Source organism: Amblyraja radiata, chromosome 29, assembly GCF_010909765.2.
Source record: "Amblyraja radiata isolate CabotCenter1 chromosome 29, sAmbRad1.1.pri, whole genome shotgun sequence".
NCBI lineage: Eukaryota > Metazoa > Chordata > Chondrichthyes > Rajiformes > Rajidae > Amblyraja > Amblyraja radiata.
The window spans coordinates 26,386,928-26,410,388 of record NC_045984.1 but is presented as its reverse complement, the minus strand read 5'-3'; the positions used below and the strand labels follow the sequence as shown (position 1 = coordinate 26,410,388).

Here is a 23,461-nt window from a genome sequence, read left to right as displayed (position 1 = left end):
TCCCTGGCGAGAAGGGATGGGTGACGTTTCGGGTCGAGACTCTTCTTCCGATTCGGAGTCTGAAGAAGGGTCTCGACCCGAAACATCACCCATTCCTTCTCTTCAGAGATGCTGCCTGTCCCACTGAGTTACTCCAGCTTTTTGTGCCAATCTTCGTTTCAAACCAGCATCTGCAGTTCCTTCTTACACATTTGAGGGAGATTAACCTTTCATCATGAACCACCTATTACAAAATACTGTATGGAGTAATTTAGTGCATCAGGAAACACCTCTGGAGACATGGATAGGTGATGCGTAGGAAGGAACTGCAGATGGTGGTTTAAGCCGAATATAGAAAATGCTGGAGTAACTCAGTGGGATCATGGATAGGTGATGTTCTGAAGAAGGTTTGGCAGTCTATAGAAGGGTCTAGACCCAAAATGTCACCTATCCACCCTCTCCAGAGATGCTGCCTGCCCCGCTGAGTTGCTCCAGCACTTTGTGTCTTTTTCACAAGATAATGTTTAGTGTATTTAATCCAATTAGAACCACATATCAGCTACATCATGTAAGGGCCAAGGCACTGAACACTTCCTCTGTGAGTGGAGGGAGAGTGATAGTGATGGCAAGCAAAAGTAGAGTAGGAAATCAATAGCTAAAAAAAGGAGATTAAATGCAAGAGGGAAACCATAATCCCCTTTTAAACAACAAGCTTTTTCATGTATCCTGTTCAGGAGCCTGTGAAATGGGAGAAGCTCCACAAATACATGAAACATTAACTTAATTGTCAACAGGAAAGCAAATTGCGCAGGCAACTCAGAACAGTCCAGATCGGATTGGAACTATAAATAGGACATGAGAAAATATCACATTACATCCTGAACAGCTTGACGATTTTGACATTAACAGCCATACAATCCTCCAGCACACCCATTGCCATTATCAGACCAAAATACCAAACTGAAGTCTCCCATCATTGAATATTAAATCATGTTCGTTTGGAGAAGCTGATATTCTGCAAAGTGCCACAAATATTTTCCAAAACATGGCCGTCAGACATGCATGGCTGTGGTTCACCTTATCTGATGCAATCATAAAGATACAGCACTACAGTTTGAATAGGGCGTTATGTCAGTGTGGAAATGTTTTTTTCCAATGTTTGAACATATGTTTAAAAAAAATCTCACTCAATATTCTCCATTCCAAAAAAATTTACTGTAGCCAAATTTCAGCTTCACGAGTACTCTTTGAGTGACAGTTCACTATTCAAACATGATAATACCACTGAGTTAGATCCTGTCCTGATTGTCTCGACCGGAAACATTACCTATTCCTTTTCTCCAGAGCTACTGCCTGACCCGCTGAGTTACTCCTGCCTTTTGTCTCTGTTTACCCAACATCAGTGAGTACTTCCTTTGCACTACACTGGAGCACCAATCTAAATGATACCCGAGTCCTAAACTCAATCAGTTTCCCAGTGAGGGAAGGACAGAAGGTAAACTGATACCTACATGAAACTTGGTTTGCTCCATATACTTTATGATTATCTTATACTTCTCAAGTGCAGTCACTGGTGTTAGATGGGAAGCCTGCTGGCCAATTTACACATTGTAAGAATCCACTAGTACCTAGTAATGACAAGACAATCTGTTTCGGGAAGATGATTCGAGGAGAAATACTTACCAACATAACAAACATCCTTTTGTATTTTCAGTTTGCAGTAACAAAAATAAATTTAAAGCTTTTAAAAAGACCTTTGTTTTTGAAAATCCTGAGGGGCAAGAAAACCTGTATTATTGCGGGTCTGAAACTATCTTGCCCCTAATTACTCCCCCCACCTCCCACTTTTCCCATTGAGTCACAACTTTCTTAGGAACGTTTCCTAGGAATACAACTATAGCGGCATTATCTGTATATTCCTTGTATATCGTAAATTCACAGAGAACTATAACTCAAGCAGAAATGTTAAAAGATAAATTTAGATTGTTACATCGTCATTCAATACTTCAAATAATGTATCATTCTGTCCCCTTTTTTGCTCATTGATTTATTGAAACAATCTTTTTCTTTAAAAGTGGGTGAAACATCCTGGTCATTATAATTGGTCATTATGCAGTGAAATGACGATGTAATTAAAAAATGACAGTAAGTGGTCTGGAATAAAATAATCTTCAGTTATTGTCGTCTAATTATAGAAACTCAAGCACAGGAGGTGGCCAATCAGCTAGTTATTATGTGCTGCCTTTTTGAAAGAGCATTGTGCTGGTCCTCATCTCATGGCTGCAACCTTCAAAGTTTCTCATCCTCATTTATCCAATGTCCCTTTACAATTTTTTTTATAGGTAGTGAAAGTTGACTCTATAGTCGGTAGGTTGCATCATATTCCAACAACATGACAAAAATAATTCTTCTGCATTTTCCCTGGACTTGTTTGGATGTTATGAAGAGCAGTGGGTGCACATTACAATGGATTTGCCTCTTCAAGACAATGTCGATCAAGGCTTCATGGCAAAGATTCCTAAATTGACACAGACTTCTCACTTCAGCTTTTGTAACTTGTTCCTTTACTTTGGAAGTATCCTGGAGAACATTGATAGGTGACATTTCAGGTCGGGTCCTAATCACCTATGTTACTCCACCATTATGTGTCTTTCCTAAACTTTCTTAGACTGCCTAGATACTGAATCCATCTCCACAACCAGCTATCTCCAACTCCACCATATTCATCCACACGGGGTCAAGTTGGCCTGGGAATATTAAGTGGGCAATCACACACTTCATTTTGTCCAAACACCAAGGACAAAAATGAATGGAAATCATAATTTGTTTTATAATCACAATTTACTATTTTTAGTTTAATTTAGTGACACAGAGCAAAAACAGGCCCTTCGGCCCACTGTGTTGACCAGCACTAGTCTATCCTACACATTAGAGATAATTTGCAGAAGCCGATTAACCTACAAACCTGCAAATCTTTGGAATATGGGAGGAAACCAGAGCATCTGGAGAAAACATATGCAGTCACAGGGAGAATGCATAAACTCTGTACATACAGCACCCATAGTCAGGATCAAACTCGGGTCTCTGGCACTGTAAGGCAGCAGCTCTACCGCTGCACCAATGTGCCACCGATAGTTTTTTACTGGGACTATCTGGAAGAAAAACAATTTGAAAAAGGAGAAGGTGGAAAGAAATAATAACAAAGGGCAGCATCATTTAATTTGAATCATATCGATTTACAATCTTGACTTTGCGCATGTACATGCAATGATCCACTCACATGTGGAGCACACATTCTATTTTTTCTCTCTCCCCGTGGATAAGATTAAGCCTGCAGCTATTTTGCAAAATAAAGCGCTCCTGAAAAATAAACTTGGAATTTTGATAATTATGTAGGAATTTAGTCAAAATAATTGTCAGGGAGTCATGACTTGGGTTTTAGATCAAGTCCATTCTAAGCAATTATCGGTCATTTAAATAGCGATTTATTTCCTTATCACTCCTGCATTCAAAATAACCACCATTTCCAAATATGATTTACTTATCCAAGGTACAAATCTGAACAGTGGCCCAGCTAATTTATCAAACTGCAAATGAAACGATTGTGTGGTCCAACTGCATATTTGGCCAGGCGTGCCAGGGGATAGCAGGTCAAAGAAAAACAAGCAATACAGTTTCCCAGAACTGGCCCCTGGTTTTAAACTTGGTCCAAGTTATTACACTGCCAAATCTATAGTTAACCTATACATCCTACTGAAACAAGTAGGGATAATAGAATTATGGAATCAGACAGCATAAAAACAGGTCTTTCAGCCCATCGTGTTCATGCTGATCATATTGCCATCATTGCTTATTCCCATTAGGCTAGTATTCCTCTTCGCCCTTCCCATCTAAGCCCCTGTCCAAATACCTTTTAAATGTTGCAATGGTATCTACTGCTACCACCTCCTCTGGCAGCTCATCCCATCTCAGGTATCTTTTAAATTTCATCCCTCTCAGCTTGAACCTGCACTGCACAGTTCTAGACTCCCCTGAACGTGAAAAAGATATTATCCATCCTATCTATGCCCCTCAAAATTTAATAAACCTCTATACGATCACCTCTTTTATATGTTCCAGTTGGAATAAGCCCAGCCTATCCAAACTCTTCTTGCTACTACAGCCCTCCATTCCATGCAACATCCTGGTGAATCTATTCTACACTCTTTATTGCTACCACATCCTTCCCCTAGTGTGGCAACCAGAACTACATGCAATACTCCAAATGTGGCAGGTTGAGGATGAAGGGAGGGAGGTGGGAGCGGGATATTTGAACAAGACAAGGTTTTGCAGAGGGGCAGTGATTAAGAGATCTCCCACCATCTGTCACAACCCAGTCACCCTGCTTGTTTCCGTTTATCTCCCTTCTCCAGGTTCCACATCTCCCTGTTATCCCCCTCTTTCCATTCTACCTTCTACTTCTACCTTCCCATATCCCTCCCTCTCATTTAATATTTCACTCCTGTTCTTATAACCATATAACCATATAACAATTACAGCACGGAAACAGGCCATCTCGGCCCTACAAGTCCGCGCCGAACAATTTTTTTCCCTTAGTCTCACCTGCCTGCACTCATACCATAACCCTCCATTCCCTTCTCATCCATATGCCTATCCAATTTATTCTTAAATGATACCAACGAACCTGCCGCCACCACTTCCACTGGAAGCTCATTCCACACCGCTACCACTCTCTGAGTAAAGAAGTTCCCCCTCATGTTACCCCTAAACTTCTGTCCCTTAATTCTGAAGTCATGTCCTCTTGTTTGAATCTTCCCTATTCTCAAAGGGAAAAGCTTGATCACATCAACTCTGTCTATCCCTCTCATCATTTTAAAGACCTCTATCAAGTCCCCCCTTAACCTTCTGCGCTCCAGAGAATAAAGACCTAACTTATTCAACCTATCTCTGTAACTTAGTTGTTGAAACCCAGGCAACATTCTAGTAAATCTCCTCTGTACTCTCTTACTGTTCTTACCTGACAGTTTTGTCTCCTTTTCACCTCTAGCCTTTGTCACTTACTTTACCCATTTGCCAATCACCCCTTTCCTCACCTGTATCCACCCAACACTTTTTAGGCAGACGTTGTACCATCACCATCTTTCTTGTCCAGCTTTCTCCTCACTACTCCACCAGTCTGAAGCAGGGTCCCGACTCATTTCTAAGGAAGTATATTGCTCAAAAGGTACCATGTTTTTAAGACAATAAACAAGGGCACTGACAGGTCTTTCAGGTAGATATAAAAATCGAATTCTGTTATTTAAAAAAAGACGTTTAGAAAATTATTTGGCAATCTTGCCATTATATATACTTCAATCAAAATTGCTAAAACACGTTATCTTGTGTAGACACAAAATGCTGGCGTAACTCAGCGGGACAGGCAGCATCTCTGGCGAGAAGGAATGGGCTTCTTGTTCTCTTTACATTGCAGTTTGAGGGGACAAATTGTCCACCATTTTCCTTATATCACGATAGTATTTCCTGAGTCAGAGCAGCAAATATATTTCATGAACTGAAAATGTTTTTGATTTTCATGAGGTAAAGGAAACATACCGAGTAAATGCAAACCACCTTCATTTAATATATCTTATTTCCATAAGAAGTGCCTTCTTTCAAGTCAGAGCATCACTCAAGGCTTTACAAACTGTCTCCTACTCTTAAATTACAACTTCCCAAAAACTCCTTTCTTCAAAGGAATGGTAAGAAAGGGTGTGGAAGAGTGGGGAGGAGCAGGAAAGTGTGAAGGTCCCCAATAATCAAGGCCAGCATGAAATGCAACGTGACTTAACAAGAGTAAATCTTCCTCAAGCTATTTGCAACATATAATTATTAATTTCTGGCAGTGGTAAAGAAAGTCTTCAAACAATTCTTACTGAACTATAAAGAGCCATGCCAGGATTACAAATCTGAAACTGTTCTGTTTGACAGTGTATTACAAGGCCAAGGGAAAGTAAAATCCCAAAATAATGAAATAGCTCATTCGGAGATCGGTGCCACGATGCTGGGCAACTTGGGTGGCAAGATTGCAGGTGAGATTTGCATAAATCCCAATACACACATACAAACACACAAGAGACATTTTTTGCAACAAATCCATGCCGATTAGCATCAAATAGTCGATAATCTTTTGTGATGAAGGGTTAGCACTCACCAAATTATCACTTCACTTTCATGTAGGGCTTCAAACTATTGTATGGAAATTACAACAACAAAAAATCACAGATCCTTCCCAGGCATTAACTTCCACAATTTCCCAGGGATTTTTAAGTGGCTTCCGATCAAAGAAAGAACATTTACATGTAACTTCTACTCCATCAATCCTGATCCTCCAAATCTTTACTTCTAACTCACTAACCTCACTAGTCACTTGTTAACACGAGTTCGATTTTTAAATGTACCTCCATTTGGGGTAGGTTTCAAATCACTCATTCAAAGCACCTTGAAGGACTTTTGAAATATTGAAAGGCACCCTGGAACTAGTTGATGATTGAGGGATAAATATTGCCTCAAATTCCAGGGGAAACTCTCCTTATTTTGTCCCCTTACTGAGATACCTCAATCGAATGAGGGCATGCAGAGAATCAAGTCTGAATTAGGTATCCAAGTCTCTGGAGTGAGGTGTAAACACACGAACATCAGGTTCAGAAGTATCTTACCCTCCTAAACCATAGTTGATAACATTCTGTATCAACAGATAAAGCAGCTTCTTCCGTGGAGTGACAATGCACCTGAACAGAAAGAGATCTGAAATAATCCAGTCATTGACTGAACAAATACTCCTACTTATTTTTAATTGAAAATCACATTTTCCTTAGACCATATGGATATTGGAAACATATATTGGAGACGTGCAAGGGTGGCAGAATAACTAGTGAAGCCAATGGGTTTTTCAACTAAAAATAGTATGATAGTTATCACTGGGAGACAAAAATGCTGGAGAAACTCAGCGGGTGCAGCAGCATCTATGGAGCGAGGGAAATAGGCAACGTTTCGTCCCGAAACGTTGCCTATTTCCTTCGCTCCATAGATGCTGCTGCACCCGCTGAGTTTCTCCAGCATGTTTGTCTACCTTCGATTTTCCAGCATCTGCAGTTCCTTCTTGAACATGATAGTTATCACTTTTGATATTTCACTTTTATTCCAACTATATTTAATTCACTGAATTCAAAGACCTCAACCTGGCAAGTTTTGAATTTATGGCTTAAGATCAATAGCCCCCTGTTTCTGGATTATCAGTAACTTGATTGTTCAGTTACAGTCCACAGAACGTCAGAATTTCTAGTTCAATAGAGATAGATGAAATATAATAATTCAGCTCTCATAAATATATACCCTAAACTGGAAGTTGATTTATCTTTGTACGCACAAATTCCAGAAAAAAAAGAATTAGCTCCTGTAAATTGTGGACGCAAACATCCCATCGCTGTCGATAGAACTTATTATGCAACACGCTTCAAAACAAAGGTTTTAAAAGCACTTTCTTTTGAACATTCCTTCAACAACTACTGCTTTGGAACATTGTTTCTCTGTTGAAACTTGAATTGCTATGTTGTGTTTTAATGTAATCCAACATGCTGTTTAGAGTGTGGTTCACCTTAAGCAGATTTAATTTAAATGGATCGAGCTACCCTTACTGACTCTATGGCTGTATGTAAAGCAGAGACCAAAGAAAGCTTATTTTTAGTTTCCCATCAAAAGACTCAAGTGATTTAATCCAGAATCACATTTAAAAATTAACTAAATTCTAGCACCTATAAACTTAACTTAGTCTGAAGGGTCCCGGCCCGAAACATCACCTATCCATGTTCTCCAGAGATGCTGCCTGACCTGCTGAGTAGCTCTGGTACTCTGTGTGGTTTTTTTTTGTAAACCAGCATCTGTAGTTCCTTGTGCCTACAGCCGACTTTAGCATTTTTCCCCACTTCCACCTGCAATCAGACCGGCAATAAGAATGGCCCTGACTCGGAAAAGGGCAACTATCCACCCAGAGATGCAGCCTGAGCCACTGAGTTACTCCAGCATTTTGTGTCTAAATTAGTATTCTGTCTGATTAAACATGGGAATGGGGTGGAAGATTGCAACCTTCACGTGGCCCGCACTGTTTCGACTAATACAATCAACTCGACGTGCACAAACGGAAGATCAAATAGAACAAGTTGTCCAACAACTTTAGGCTGTGCACGCCACACGAAAGAAGAAGAAGCATGGGAATAGAAATAAATAATTTTGTGGCTGATCCTGTAATTGGTAGAAAAACTTTTCTCTACCCTCGTCTTAACTTATATTTTTCAATCATACACCCTTTCATCTACACCATTAAATACCACCCTTGTGTGTCATCTCTCCCTGCATTATAATCCTTGGACGTCAGTTTTCTGGAAAATCTATGCTGTGTTCTGTCTAAGGCCAGTATATTCCTTGTACCCACCCCACTCCTGTAATTGGAAGGTAAACACTGTACTGTCACCCAGGTTAATGTTACACCATTACATCCTGGCTTCGGTTGGTGGCATTAAAAATTCCAATCAAAGAGAAGTTGCGTGTGTGTGTTTGTGCGCGCGTGATGTCGGGATGTCGGGGAGCGAGTTGGGGGGGGAAGATAAGCCACAGGGAGAGGGAAGGGTGAATTGGAGCTGCCCTTGTGAACCAACTTACATTCTCCCCATGGCTACTGTTACCAAAAATAGACCAGTTGGTCATTCAATCCATCCACATGCTTAATATTACGAATGATATTAAGCAAGCAGTAATAATTATTCTTCAGTACAACTGTAAATAAAAATGACTGTCAATTTGCTTATATAACTACTGCTTTTCAAAGCACAATGTTTCTCCTGCACAAAATAAGACATAAAAATTAAAATTATTTCTTTCATTTATCTGCAGTGTTCCGTTGACCAGTGACAGACATTTTATTGGATAAACGAGGAACTGCAGACGCTGGTTTACAAAAAAAAGACATAAAGTGCTGGTGTAAATCAGGTGGTCAAGCATCATCTGCGGAGAGCATGGATTGGTAACGTTTCGGGTCAGGACCCTTCTTCAGACATTTTATTGGTAATTTTCATGGTTTGTCACCAACAGCTGTGAACCAACAATATCCTACACCTGGGGAATTATTACTCTGCAACAGTGAGTGTTATGAACAAATAGACAATAGCTGCAGGAGTAGGCCATTCGGCCCTTCGAGCCAGCACCGCCATTCAATGTGATCATGGCTGATCATCCCCAATCAGTACCCCGTTCCTGCCTTCTCCCCATATCCCCTGACTCCACTATTTTTAAGAGCCCTACCTAGCTCTCTCTTGAAAGCATCCAGAGAACCTGCCTCCACCGCCCTCTGAGGCAGAGAATTCCACACTCACTACTCTGACCACCTTCACCTTAAAATATAGCTGTGGAAGAACAGCGATAAGATCCCAATGCCTAATGAACAAAGACACCCGACGTGAACTAAACCCTTATCAAAACTAGATGCTAGTGCTTCAAAGATCATCAAAATCTATAAGATCTCAACCAGCTGCAGCCAAGTTGCAAACCTCGTAATAACACATTGGAATCGTAGTAAATTGACCATCTTAATTATTTATTAAAGATTTCTCTCCTTGGGGACTTTAAGAATAGTGAATAAATAAAAATAATGTTTAACAAAAAAACTACAGGATTAACTGTGCTCAAGATCAGAAGCAGAGCATTCACCTAGAACATATGGTAACCAAACTTGGGAGCAAGTTTGCAGAGCACTGCATAGTTTTTTTTTTAAACTTTCCCTGTGGATTTTCTAATTAAATTATCTGTAATACTTGGTGTCGAGCCCGGGGGAATTATGCACACAGTGCTGAGAACCACTACGTTAAATAATTATAGTTGTAGCACGGCAAGCAGCAACCATGTGATAGCAAGAGGTGGTGTAACTCCAGAGTCAGGCCCTGATCTATTTCTGACACACACGATAGAATGAGAGCTCCCATTATTCAGTCATGCACAGGAAACAAACCCAACGTGAAGCCAGGATCTAAAGATCTCAGCCCACCTGGGCCTTCAGAGGAATTTGCTTGCCACATTCCTTTCCCATCCACCCTCAAATATGTGCATTGCTGAGTCTGGGATCGCTTCCTCCAAAGCTCTCGAAATGCATCACAAATTAAACAGCTGGGCCATTGTGTTCGACACACACAGATGCAGGACATTCAAGCTACATCTCAAAACAATGAACTGCAATGGGATGGATATAGGAAGAAAGTGCAGATGCTGGTTTACACCTAAGATAGACACAAAATGCCAGAGCAACATAGCGGGGACATGCAGCATCTCCGGAGAGAAGGATTGGGTGACAGGGGAGAGTCAGGGGAGAGCGTGTCTAGAGATATGGAAGGGTAAGGTGTGAAAATGACAGATCATAGCAGATGGTGATCAGGAAATGTACATCGGTTCTTTGTTAGCTGAAGGAAAGGTGACAAGGAGGCATACAATCAGTAAAATCAATCAGATGTACGGTGAAACTAGTGGGAGAACGAGGGTGGGGAGGGACAGAGAGAGAGAGGGGATGGTTACAGTTCAGAAGGAGGATGGGTTTCGAATGCTCACGTTCAATGCACAACGGATGAGCAGTACATCACCTTACACTCTTGGCCACCTTGTCTGTTTCCTAATGGTTACAGTTCACGAGGAGGATGGGATCCTGAGGCTGTGGGAAGGGACACACAGCTCCAAAGACAGGAACTCTAGGGATTTCAGTGAGATTTTTTAAATGTGCAAGTTTTCTCCTCCATGACTAATCTCCACCCTGAACAGAACTGAAATTATTCTGAAGCTATTAGCGTGGTATTATTATAAGTATTTACTCGTTTAATTCTACCAATATCAAATAAAGCAACACTATAGTAATTGACAGCACATGGATAATCTGCCTTTAATTTCCTATGTTGAGACAGCCTTCCTGTCCCCATGGATCTTTGCATCATATGCTATACAAGCTATATACGTGGCTTAAAACAATTTAGCCCATCAGTTACACACATAATTATATGGCGTAACCTCACCAACTGAAAAATACGCAAAAAATCACGTGCACTGTTGACAGAATAACAGATTACAATCACAGCTAAAGTGTTACAAACGAAACTGCTTCCGAATAGGGGTGGGGGCTTTCTTTTCCATCTCCACCTCCTCTTCCCACTCGTCCAAACACTGCAAGTGCCACATGATACGCAAGAGGCAGCCAGTTCCAGCTTTCCACCTCCACAAATATTACATCAACAACTTCTTTTTTTTTTTTTTAAACTTGAGTGCCCGAATAGCAACAAAAATAAATCATTGCAGGCTGACATTCGCGAGACTTTCTGCATAATATCTTCCTACCTCGTCCCAAGGGCTCCGTTCCCTGGAGATGCCACTTTTTATAGGCTTGAGAGCAGCCACAACATGGAATGCAGTAAGTTTGTGAAAGATCTCTATTTTTAAAACAATGTTTATAAAATGCCCAGGAAATTGGCAATGGACATACGAAACTTTTAACAAGCGCTTTTTAGTGTTTTAGTTGTCACTACTGCCTGCCACAGTTGGTACACAGTTTAGGGGCCTCCTGCTGCTGAGATCAGGACCCTGATTAAGCCGTGTGCTGTGCTGCTACTTCTCTGCAGCTAAGGATTCAATTTCAAAGCCAATAGCAGCGTTGCACACTTAATCAGCAATACTTCTTTCATATCATTGCAACCAACAGTCTGCTTTCTCAGTTATTAGCAGTCTAACCAGAGTCAAACAGTGTTGCGACTTGGGGCAGCACAGTGGCAGAGTTAAGCCCCTGTCCCACTTTCCCGAGTTACTCACAAATTCTCCCGAGTTTTCCCCTTGATTCAAACTTGGAGAATGTCCGTAACGGGTCTGTAGGAGTCCGTAGATATTTCGTAGCGGCTCGTAATGCCAGCCGTAGGTACTCGGGGCATCAGGTAAGTCGGGACGTTTTCTTCAACATGTTGAAAAATGTCCACGAGTAAAAAAAATAGCTCCGAGTACCTACGGCTGGCATCTCCGAGTTTGAATCAAGGGGAAACTCGGGAGAATTCGTGAGTAACTCGAGAAAGTGGGACAGGGGCTTTACTGCCTTACAGCACCAGAGACCCAGGTTCGATCCTGACTAAGGGTGCTGTCTATATGGAGTTTGTACGCTCTCCATGTGACTGCATGGGTTTTAGACAATAGAGAATAGGTGCAGGATTAGGCCATTCGGCCCTTCGAGCCAACACCACAGGTGCTCCAGTTTCCTTCCACTCTCAAACGACATGCAGGTTTGTAGGGTAATTGGCTTTGGTAAAAATGTTAAATTGTCCCAAGTACGTAGGACAGTGCTAGTGTACAGGGGTGATCGCTGGTGGGAACGGACGTGGTGGGCCTAAGGGCCTGTTTAGTGATTTCAGATAAAAATTTCCAATACCCATCCACAATTTTTAAAAATGACAGTCCATATCAAAGTCAGGAATGGGGTGTGAATTGGAGATGAACCTGGGGATTGTGATGTGCTAATGGACCTACTGGATTCAAACCTGTTGATTGTGGAGGTTGAGAACTTGGACATGGGTGATTGTGTAAATACAGCACTCAGTAGTGAAGCAGAAGGTCTCCAAACATCCAGGTTATTTTCCTGTTTGTTTTTCTGTTTTTAATTGTAATATTCCATTGTTTCATATCCTGTATTTTAAATTGCATAGATCATGGTGTATAGTTAAAATAATGAGATGAAGCAAAAATTAATAAATCTGTTTTCACAAAGAAAAATCAGATATGTCCCTGTGTTTTCTTGCCTTTTTTTTCAAGCATGATTTCATCAAACCCTTAGGCTAATTTATACTGGAAAGATTACATTAATTTTGCAATTAAATAACTCAATATTGGCCAGATTCTGATTATGCTTATGATTTTTATCATTTATCATCCAATAAGATGGTTTTCTGATGCCCCAGGTTTTTGAAGAACGTGAGTAGCAGTGTCCATTTGGTCACGTGCGAAATGTGTGATTTAAAAGCAGAATAATCATTTTTATATTTATTACTTTTTTTTATATTGTTTATATTTTGTGTTTCAGCTTTCCATTGAAATACTTAATAATGAATGGAACTTAAAATCATGAAATAAAAATCTAATTTGCTCACCTATTTTTAGCGATGTCTCATTCTGTAGTCCCTCCCGTTGTCTACGGTTGTCAACGCTATAACGCTAGCACTATAATGCTTTGGGTTTTTTTGCACGACGCAATTTTTTTTTTTTTATGCAAACAACACGATTATAATGACCCTGGCGTGAACTACGGGCCTCGTGGTGGGTTAGGTGCTGACATTTTGTAAAGGAGCTTAGAAATCAGTAAGTGTCCCATATATCTTATGAATATTTTTTTTTCTTATTTTATTTTCAAACTTTGAAAGTATTAAAATTTGGTCGATTTTGATCGCAAATTATCTCAAAAGGATCACCGGTAGGCCCAGCTTTAATCCTGTGGTATTTCATTAGGATTTAATAACTTTCAAATTTGACCACCCATGTCACAGGTTGGTTCCATTATTTACAGAAACCCCCATATGTAATGTGGCACATCTTGTGGAACATCCATAAAATGACCCAGCTTACCTTCATCCTCACAGCCTCCAGCAACCATAACATTTATGCAATTGAACACTAGTTTCTAGTCAGTGGTGGTCTCAGAATGTTGAAAGTGTGGGACAGAGTCATTGTAACATCCCCAAATGTCAAGGGTGCAGTCAACTCTCTTGTTGAAGATGCTGTGTGCCTAACAATTGTCAAAGCATCAATGTTATTGACTAATTATTACTCCAGACACTGTTACATGTAGGCATGAACTAATTGACTAGTTTAGTTTAGAGATACTGCGTGGAAATAGGCCCTTCAGCCTACCGAGTTCGCACCAACCAGCGATCCCCACACATTAACACAAGCCTACACGCACTAGGGACAATGTACACATACCCAAGCCAATGAACCTACACGTCGTCTTTTGTGTGTGGGAGGAAACCAAAGATCTCGGAGAAAACCCTCGTGGGCATGAGAACGTACAAATTGCGTAAAGACAGCATCTGTAGTCGGGATCGAACCCGGGTCTGTGGCGCGGCAGGACCTGTAAGGCAGCAACTGTACCGCTGCGCCATCATGCTGCCCTATCTCAGATTATCTGAGAAATTACAATCAAAGCTGAATACTATACAACCCATTCATGAAACTCATTCCATTTTTAGAGGTGGATGTTGAAGACTGTGTGATATTATTTGAAGAGCGGGGATGTTCTCCCCCCCCCCCCCCCCAACAGAAACTGCCAAAACGCCAGATGAAATGCTCATCTCCCTCGTTTTTAGTAGGTTCTTGTTTCCTGCCGTGTGAGTTCCACGTCAAAAATAACTTCTTGGCCCTAAGATGGCATAAAATTTAATGAGTTCCTTCTAGCTAACTAATATTACGCATCTCTTACGCTCTAATACCACAGACCTTCAATGTGAAATCCAAATCCTGCCAACACAAACGTCATGTTTATTTTATGGTTAACAAAGGTTGCTGTGCTGTAAATTCTTACAAAACCGCACCCACGAGCCGACGACACACAAACCACACGAAACAAACATATTCTATCGAGCAATTTACACTAAAATCCGAAATTTAAAGAACATTCATCGTCTACTGTACAGGCAACGGATGAAATAAAAGATCGGACTGGACGCTTAATGCAAAATAAACATTTCACAACAAGTTCACCTCCACACAAATATTCACCGCACAGTACAGTACAATTCATTTAAATCATCAACCACTGTAATATATCTGTATTCTGACTCTGGTATCCAAGTAAATATATTTTCAAATACAAGTAAATCTTTAAATAAAGGGATTTTTACACCAAGTGTTTCACAACAGAATACCTCAAGTAACCGCGACTGCAGGTGATCACCACTTCAGAAGAATTACAGCACCCATTAAGCTTGCAATCATTCTCCATAAACAATGATGAAGTATTGTTAAAAATAATCTCTTTCCTTCTGTTGGTTGAAAGATGAATATTGGGACAGATGCTCCTGCTCAGTATAAAGCCTGTGTTTTTTTTTAAACCAATGTCTAATTTTAATGGGAATGTTACAGCAAAGTTGAGCAATTTCTGGTTAGGAAGTGAACCGACAAGCTTTGAATTCAGGAGCACCAAACCACCATTGTCAATGTAGTCCAGGTCGGGGTTGAGGGAAAACAAAGTCTGCATAGGACTGTATGGTACCCTGCAAGAATTACACCTCCACAGATTTGAACCTATCTTTTCAGATCATTTTCTATGCACAATGAATCAAATACAGGCCAGAAGAAACACTCGGTAACACTCAGGCAATCCTACCTCTTTGGCAATGGTCACTCGTCCAGCATCTGTGGTTAAACTGATCGTTGAAGACGGTCTGGGCACATTTGGTGTTTCCTTGCAGTGTGCCTGGGCACACATTACCACACTCTCTGTCATCCTTATTGAACTTGATATAATTGTCCTCCACTGAGTCGAGAATCTTTGACCAGTCAAGAGTGGACAGGTAGCAAAGCTCTGGGTTTTTTTCAATTCGTACAGCGCCCCGGGTGATGTTCACTAAGTTGTACAGGCCTATTTCTTTGAAGTGCAGCATCTCAAAGATGACCAGCGCATAGTTGAAGAAGAGGCGTGTGCCACGAATCACAGTCAAGTTTGGGAAGAGGTCCTTCAAGCTTTCTAGGCCGTAGACACGAAACAGAAGTAAGTAATCAGTTATCATCGTGAGTTCAGGAAAGCTCAGACCACGGAAATCGTCAGGTTTTGAGCCAAACAACAGCAGGATCTGCAGATTCCCCTCGATGACAGTGCAGTTCCTTAGCTGCTCCAAGTGTGTCATGTTGTTTCGAATATCTAGGCTTTGACAAACTAAGAGAAAAAAAGGGAAAAGTTAACATTTAGTGCATCACAAAATTAATCTCAGCATAAAATTCCCAGTTAAAATCTTTAACGACTCACATTAACTATAACGTTCTAATTCCTTTGAGGACTTTAAGGAAATGTTCCCATAGAGGCTTACATGGGAATTGTAATTTAGAATTAAGGCAACAAAGGACTGTGTTTACCAACAGATGGTAAAACAGGCCTAATGCACCACTTGTAATGCAAAAACTATTCATTGCAAAATTACATTTGTGCATCCTGGTCGGATTCCCTGTCAAAATAGGTTACTCCCATAAAACTTTAAAACTAAACGAAAAATAAAATGTACTGTTAACCATACCATCAACATACATACAGTGCCTGTTACAACAGCAATGTCAAAGAAAAGTTGATATTCTAGCATGTGGGCTTGTTAAAACAGATAACCAAAGAGTTTGGCCAAAACAAAGTTTTATTGACTGCTTTAATTCCTGGGTTTGTAATGCACAAAGAGCCCTTGCAGCATGATAGAGTTGAAGAGGGAACAGAGAGAGGTGTCAAAACAGGCCAGTGAGCACACTGAAAGAAAGAAAGGTTCAAATTAGGATTCAGAAAGCAGAGTTTTAGATTAGACGATTGGCCAGCTGTTAGAACACTATGTCCAGGAAGTTCTGAAATATCAATTTTTAAAAATCATAAAAAGCACATGAAAGGCTTCAACATCAACATTTTCTATTGAGAGGAATAAATAGGGTAGATATACAGTCTTTTACCCAGAGTGGGGGAATCAAGACCCAGAGGTTTAAAGTAAGAGAAGAAAGATTTAATAGGAGTCTGATGGGCAACTTTTTCACACAGGGTGGTGGGCATATGGAATGAAGAGTTGAGGCAGAAACTATAGCAACATTTAAAAGACATTTGGACAGATACATGGATAGGAAAGGGATTACAGGGATATGGGCCAAATGCAGGCAGGTGGGACTAGTGTAGATGGGACATCTTGGTCGGCATGGACAAGTTGGGCCGAAGGGCCTGTTTCCATGCTGTGTGTCTCTATGACTCTCTTTGACTCTATTCTGCTAAATTAAAACTCCTCCCTCCACGATCTGCAGCAGGAAGAGCAGTTTGAAACTTGAATCAAACTATCTAGCACACTTGTAAACTAACTTTTACCTACATTTTCTGTAACTGTTTCCCACTACACAAGCAAGCACTAATAAATATGTTATGTCAAAATTCAAAGGATTTCTGGAATCTAAAATAAATACAGAAAATGTGGAAACATTTCTGAGGGAGGAAACAGGAGTGGAAAATGTCAGGTGGGAATTAGATTACATTTTTCAGAAGTTGCGTCAGCCGGATTTACAATTTCCTGAACCATTTCTCCAATGTACCACAGATTCTAACCTGTCAAAATCAGAAAGTCCCTCAGCTTTCAAGATTACCATTTGATTTTCACTCAACATCTGTTGAACTTATTTCTGACAAAACCCAGAGTAGAGCAAAAATAATCATTTCAAAGTAATGTTCCCGCAACCTACTAAATAACATCACCTCATATAAGCTTTAATGAAGCCCTTCACTCCTGCCACACAGAGGAACTAACTTGCGTGGAACTGAAAATAACAATGTCAATTTAACGTAGTTTCCAGTCTGATGCTCGGTGGATGGCTCGATTGTTATCATGTATTGTCTTTCCGCTGACTGGTTAGCACGCAACAATAGCTTTTCACTGCACCTCGGGATACATGACAATAAACTAAACTTAAATTTACTACCACAACTTGGGGATCAGGCTGTCTATTTTCTGTCAACTTTGTAAAACACAAAAGCTAGGTGTGGGTCATTTGGCCTTTCAGCCTGCTCTGCTATTCATCAGGATCATGGCATCTCAACTTCAGCAGTAGTTTTCTGAACTACCCCCTAATCCTTGATTCCTTTTATACTCAAAACCTATTGTGCTATCAGTCTGAGGAAGGGTCCCGACCTGAAACATCACTTATCCATGTTCTCCAGAGTTGCTGCCAGACCTGCTAAGTTATTCCACCACTTTGTGCCTTTTTTTTAGTAAGTAAGCATCTGCAGTTTGTTTAACCTATTGCGCTCTGTTTTGAATGAACTCAATGATCAACCATGACCCTCTGGCACTGAGAAATCAATCAAAAAAATTAGTGCTCCCTGTTTGAACCGCATCTCATTCCTAAATGGTCTATTTCTTGCTGTAAGATTGCGATGCCTGAAACATCCTCCTTGTAAACAGCGTGTGGTCCTGTAAGAATTCTGTAGGTTTAGATGAGATCTCTCATTCTTCTGAACTTGAGTTTAAACCCAAGGGAGCCCAAGTCAACAATCCCATATTACGTGGCAGACCATCATCCCTGGAACCAGTCTAACGCATCTTCCCAGAACCCCCTCTGTGACAAGTGTTCCTATTAATTGTTGGATAAGGAGACCGAAACTGTACGCAATGGGCCAAATGTACGTCCAGGTCCTTATATAACTGAAGGCACTGGGGTTTGGTTGAATAGAGCTAGAAGCTCTCTAAGACATTAGCCAAATAATTCAATTCAACAATGTGTTTAAGAAGGAACTGTAGATGCTGGAAAATCGAAGGTACACAAAGAAGGGTTTTGGCCCAAAACGTTGCCTATTTCCTTCGCTCCATAGATGCTGCTGCACCCGCTGAGTTTCTCCAGCATTTTTGTGTAAATTCAATTCAACAAAATAGGTGATTAACGAGTCACTTATCTCACAGCCAGGTCTGGTAATTTCTTTCAATGCAAAACTAATTCTTGCATTTGCCTGCTGAACAAAGTTCTAAAGTTCAGAAGTAGTTCAAATATCATCATCTATTAAGTCAATCAAAAGCCAGGATAGATCATTAACACGCTTATGTCATAGATATACTCAGGTCACCAGTCAGACTGGTCTATGTGCGTCAAGCTAAACGGCAGATGCCCATTGATAAGTGACCTCATCATCAGCCCACTGAGCTGTGACAGGCTCAAACAAGTACATTTGTATTGGCTTATTTTAAATTTGTTTACCTAAAGATTACATGGATAGCGTAGAACAGATGCCTACGTCTTTTATTCTAGCTTTCAAATCATTATGAAGGATAAATGCAAAGGGGCACTGGAAGCAGGGAAGATATTCCGTTAGCAAATGCGGTGACTCGATTGAACTTGTGGTGGAGCAAGGCAGATTATGAAACTCCCAATTTTATTAGGTACTTTGTCTTGAAACCTCTCCTGGCTCTCAATGTAGACTGTTCTTGTTCCCATACAAACAATCCACCTGCAAACTCCCACCCGCATAAAAGAGCTGAGATTTTTTAAATGGCAAGCTTGGTTGCAGAATTTTGAAAAGACATAAAAGTCTTGGATTCATAAAATACATTTCTCAACCTCAATTCTTTCCAAAGAGCTTTACAACCAAAGTAGTATTTCGTAATTACAGTCGTAATGGAATGTAAGAACCACATGAATCTGCAGAATGCAAGCTTCCACAAACAGCAGCTTTGTTTTAGAAAAAGGGTTGTCAACTGGATATTCTGGTCAAGTCAATGAAGCTAATACTACTACACTTCAAAATAGTGACAAGGAATTTTTCACCTTCACCCGAGAAAGAAGTCACGGGAGATTGACACAAACATCAACATATCAAATGAACATCAACGTTGATATCTCCAATTTTCAGAATTTCTCTAATTTTAACCCCTGCCTTCCCTCTCTCACACCCCCTCATCACCCTATCAGTTTCACTGTTGGTATCCTTGTCTCCCTTTGTTATCAACTCTTCCCAAGCCAACAGTGGGCCATTATGGGCTCCATCCTTCCTTGGACTTCTGTTGCCAGACCTCCTTTGTTCTGTTCTTCTTACCTCCAGGTCCCCCCCCCCCACTTTCAGTCTGAAGAAGAGTCCCGAACTGAAATGCCACCCATCCCTTTTCTCCAGAGATGCTGCATGACACTTTGTGTCTATCTTCTGTATACACCGGCATCTGCAGTTCCTTTCGACATAAAGTAGTCACTGACCCAGGTTAGCATTTCCATTTACAAGTCTTTTACAGGTGACCCCACTTTGCAGGGGGGTTGCGTTCTTCGAAAATGGGACACATACAATTATCCGTAGCACGTAGCCAAGTCACTTGCGCACAAGTCAAGAAATATAAGTTGAGAAATGATCAGGTTTGTATTGATTTATTTACTTCAACGCCAATTTATTATGAGTGAATTTTTTTTCTCAAATCTTTTGTTTGTCAAATTTTTGAAAGGCGATTTATAAATACCTCCATGGTACCTAATTTCCGTAACCCAATTGTACAGTTGTTCTGTATCAATAATCCAAATTTTTACTTAATACTCTGGAGTGGAATTCAAACGCACAAAAGTGTAACTCGGAGACGAGTGAACTCAATCAACTTCACTTGGTTACGAAGTGATATTACCACAGAATAGATGGGGTTAGGGTGGGGGGTGGGGGGGAGGGAGGGAGTTGGCATCTTCTAAGCTGTCATATATTACCTGGGGTGAAACATAGGTCTTTACCCTACAATCTTAACTTGGCTATGCCAGACTCGTGAGCATTTATTAGGGAAACGCTATCATATATCATGGAAAGGTTCCACTCCTCTGCACCAATGCTCCCCAAATAGGCTCAAAGTGTACACATAGGAAAAAGGAACGCTCAAAGTTTCTCAGAAACACAAAAAAAGCTACACTAATTAACTCTGGTATTTACTTTAGTTTCCACGGCATGAAATTCATTTAAGATTAAACGTCTTTGTAAAAGAAATTGCTGCGTAACCGCTTGTTAGACTGACTCATTTGCTCTTCAGCCAATGCAGTTCAGATAAAATCTCACAAATTCTGCCAACAAAGCTTTATCTTCAGTAGACACATCAGTACTGACAAAACAATTCAACTTTATTTTTACTTTCAGTACCATGGGAGCAGTGTCTGTGCCATTTGATCTATTTAATAGGACAGAGATTAACAAGTGCATAGAACAACACAGGGAATTCTTCTCATCAATTTGTCTGACAATATTTCCAATATCCAAGTCATAGTTTTAGCTTGGAGAGATACTGTCGTAGAAACAGACCCACCGTGTCCACGCCGACCAGTGGTTACTCATACGTTAGTTCTCCATGATCCCACTTTCACATCCTACGCACTAGGGACAATTTAGAGGCCAATTAACCTACAAACCTGTAGGAAGGAACTGCAGATGCTGGTTTAAACCGAAGATAGACACAAAATGCTGGAGTAACTGAGTGCGACAGGCAGCATCTCTGGAGGGAAGGAATGGAGAAGGGTCTCGACCCGAAACGTCACCCATTCCTACTCTCCGGAGATGCTGCCTGTCCCGCTCAGTTACTCCAGCGTTTTGTGTCTACCTATAAACCTGAATGTCTTTGGAACGTGGGAGAAAACCAGAGCACCCAAAGCAAACACACGTGTCACTGGGGAAATGTACAAACTCCGCTCGGTCAGTATCGAAACCAGGTCTCTGGCGCTGTGAGACAGCAGCTCTACCGCTGCACCAGTGTGTCGCAGCCTCACATACAACGACAAGGCAAAGCGTAGACTCGGTGCCCATTTCACTGAACACTTGCACTTGGACAGCCAAGTCCTTATGGATCTCCTTTTTGCTAACTCCCTTTCCCAGTTCCACACTGACCTTTCTGCCCTGGGTCTCCTCCATTGCCAGAGTAAGGCAACAAGCAAAGTGGAGGAACAGCATCTCACATTCCGCTTGGGTAGTTGACACATTTATATACCCACTTGGGCATGAACGCTGAATTCTCTAATTTTAATTTACCTCTAATTAATCCCTGCGACCTCTCCATCTCGGCCCCACCTGGGCTCCCACCTATTATTCCCCTTCAATATACCCCTCGCCTGTGCCGACCTATCACCAGCCCCCTCCTGTCCTGCCTCCTCCTTTATCAAGCTTTAAACTTATTCAAGTTAGTCACCTAACCATGTTCTCCAGAAATGCTGCCAGACCTGATGAGATACTCCAGCACTTTGTGCACCACCCAGCATCTGCAGTTCTTCGCTTCTACATAAAACACGGAGATTTTAATCTGGAGGAGATGATTATAAACCACAATTTCAAACCAGCTTAAAGTTACAGTACCCTCCATAATGTTTGGGACCCATCATTTATTTATTTGCCTCTGTACTCCGCAATTTGAGATAAGTAAAAGAAAAAAAATCACATGTGGTTAAAGTGCACATTGTCAGATTTTATTAAAGGCCATTTTTATACATTTTGGTTTCACCACGTAGAAATTACAGCTGTGTTTATACATAGTCCCCCCATTTCAGGGCACCATAATGTTTGGGACACATGGCCTCACAGGCGTTTGCAATTGCTCAGGTGTGTTTAATTGCCTCCTTAATGCAGGTATAAGAGAGCTCTCAGCGCCTAGTCTTTCCTCCAGTCTTTCCATCACCTTTGGAAACTTTTATTGCTGTTTATTAACATGAGGACCAAAGTTGTGCCAATGAAAGTCAAAGAAGCCATTATGAGACTGAGAAACAAGAATAAAACTGTTAGAGACATCAGCCAAACCTTAGGCTTACCAAAAATGGAACATCATTAAAAAGAGAGTATTGGTGAGCTTATTAATCATAAAGGGACTGGCAGGCCAAGGAAGACCTCCACAGCTGATGGCAGAAGAATTCTCTCTATAAGGAAAAACTCCCAAACACCTGTCCAACAGATCAGAAACACTCTTCAGGTGTGGATTTGTCAATGACCACTGTCCGCAGAGGACTTCATGAACAGAAATACAGAGGCTACACTGCAAGATGCAAACCACTAGTTAGCCACAAAAATAGGATGGCCAGGTTAGTTTGCCAAGAAGTACTTAAAAGAGCAACCACAGTTCTGGAAAAATTGACTTCTGACAATGTGCACTTTAACCACATGTGACTTTTTTTTTTTCTATTACAAATCTCAAATTGTGGAGTACAGAGGCAAATAAATAAATGATGGGTCTTTGTCCCAAACATTATGGAGGGCACGGTATATGGCACGTCATCGCAATCTGAAACTCTCCGCATGCCAATGAATTATACTGTGAAGTGCAGCAACTCTCATGCAAATAAATTTGTCAGCCAAGTTCTGATCCAAAAGCAAGATGAATGACCAGTTAATCTGTTCTGCAAGAGGAAAAATATGCTCAGTTGAGCCACACAAACTTGGAGGAACAAGGGTTTCATTCTCAGCTTGGTTCAAGTTGACTGATACCAGCCAGGGCTTCCTGTTGCCAGTAAGTCCCGGTGAAAAAATGCACACATGCACAAGCATCAACAACCACTTACATTTATATAGTGCTTTAAATGTAGTAAAAGCGTCCCAAGGCACTTCACGTGTATTATCACACAGTATCTGGCACCATGCCACCTAACGATATAACTGAAGAATATTTTAATAGGCAGCCAAAGGAGGAAAAAGAGGAAAGGAGGAGGAGGTTCAGATGGAAATTTGGATCCTAGGGCTAAA

General features: G+C 40.9%; 1 protein-coding gene across 2 annotated transcripts in view; it reads right to left on the bottom strand.

Moving 5' to 3' along the window:
- Positions 1-23,461, bottom strand: part of insr (insulin receptor) — a 207,398-nt gene that overhangs the window by 154,293 nt on the left and 29,644 nt on the right. For both annotated transcript variants that reach the window (XM_033046981.1, XM_033046980.1), the window contains exon 2: positions 15,398-15,946. In XM_033046981.1, the coding sequence (XP_032902872.1) occupies positions 15,398-15,946 (549 nt within the window). The remainder of the gene's footprint in view (positions 1-15,397; positions 15,947-23,461) is intronic.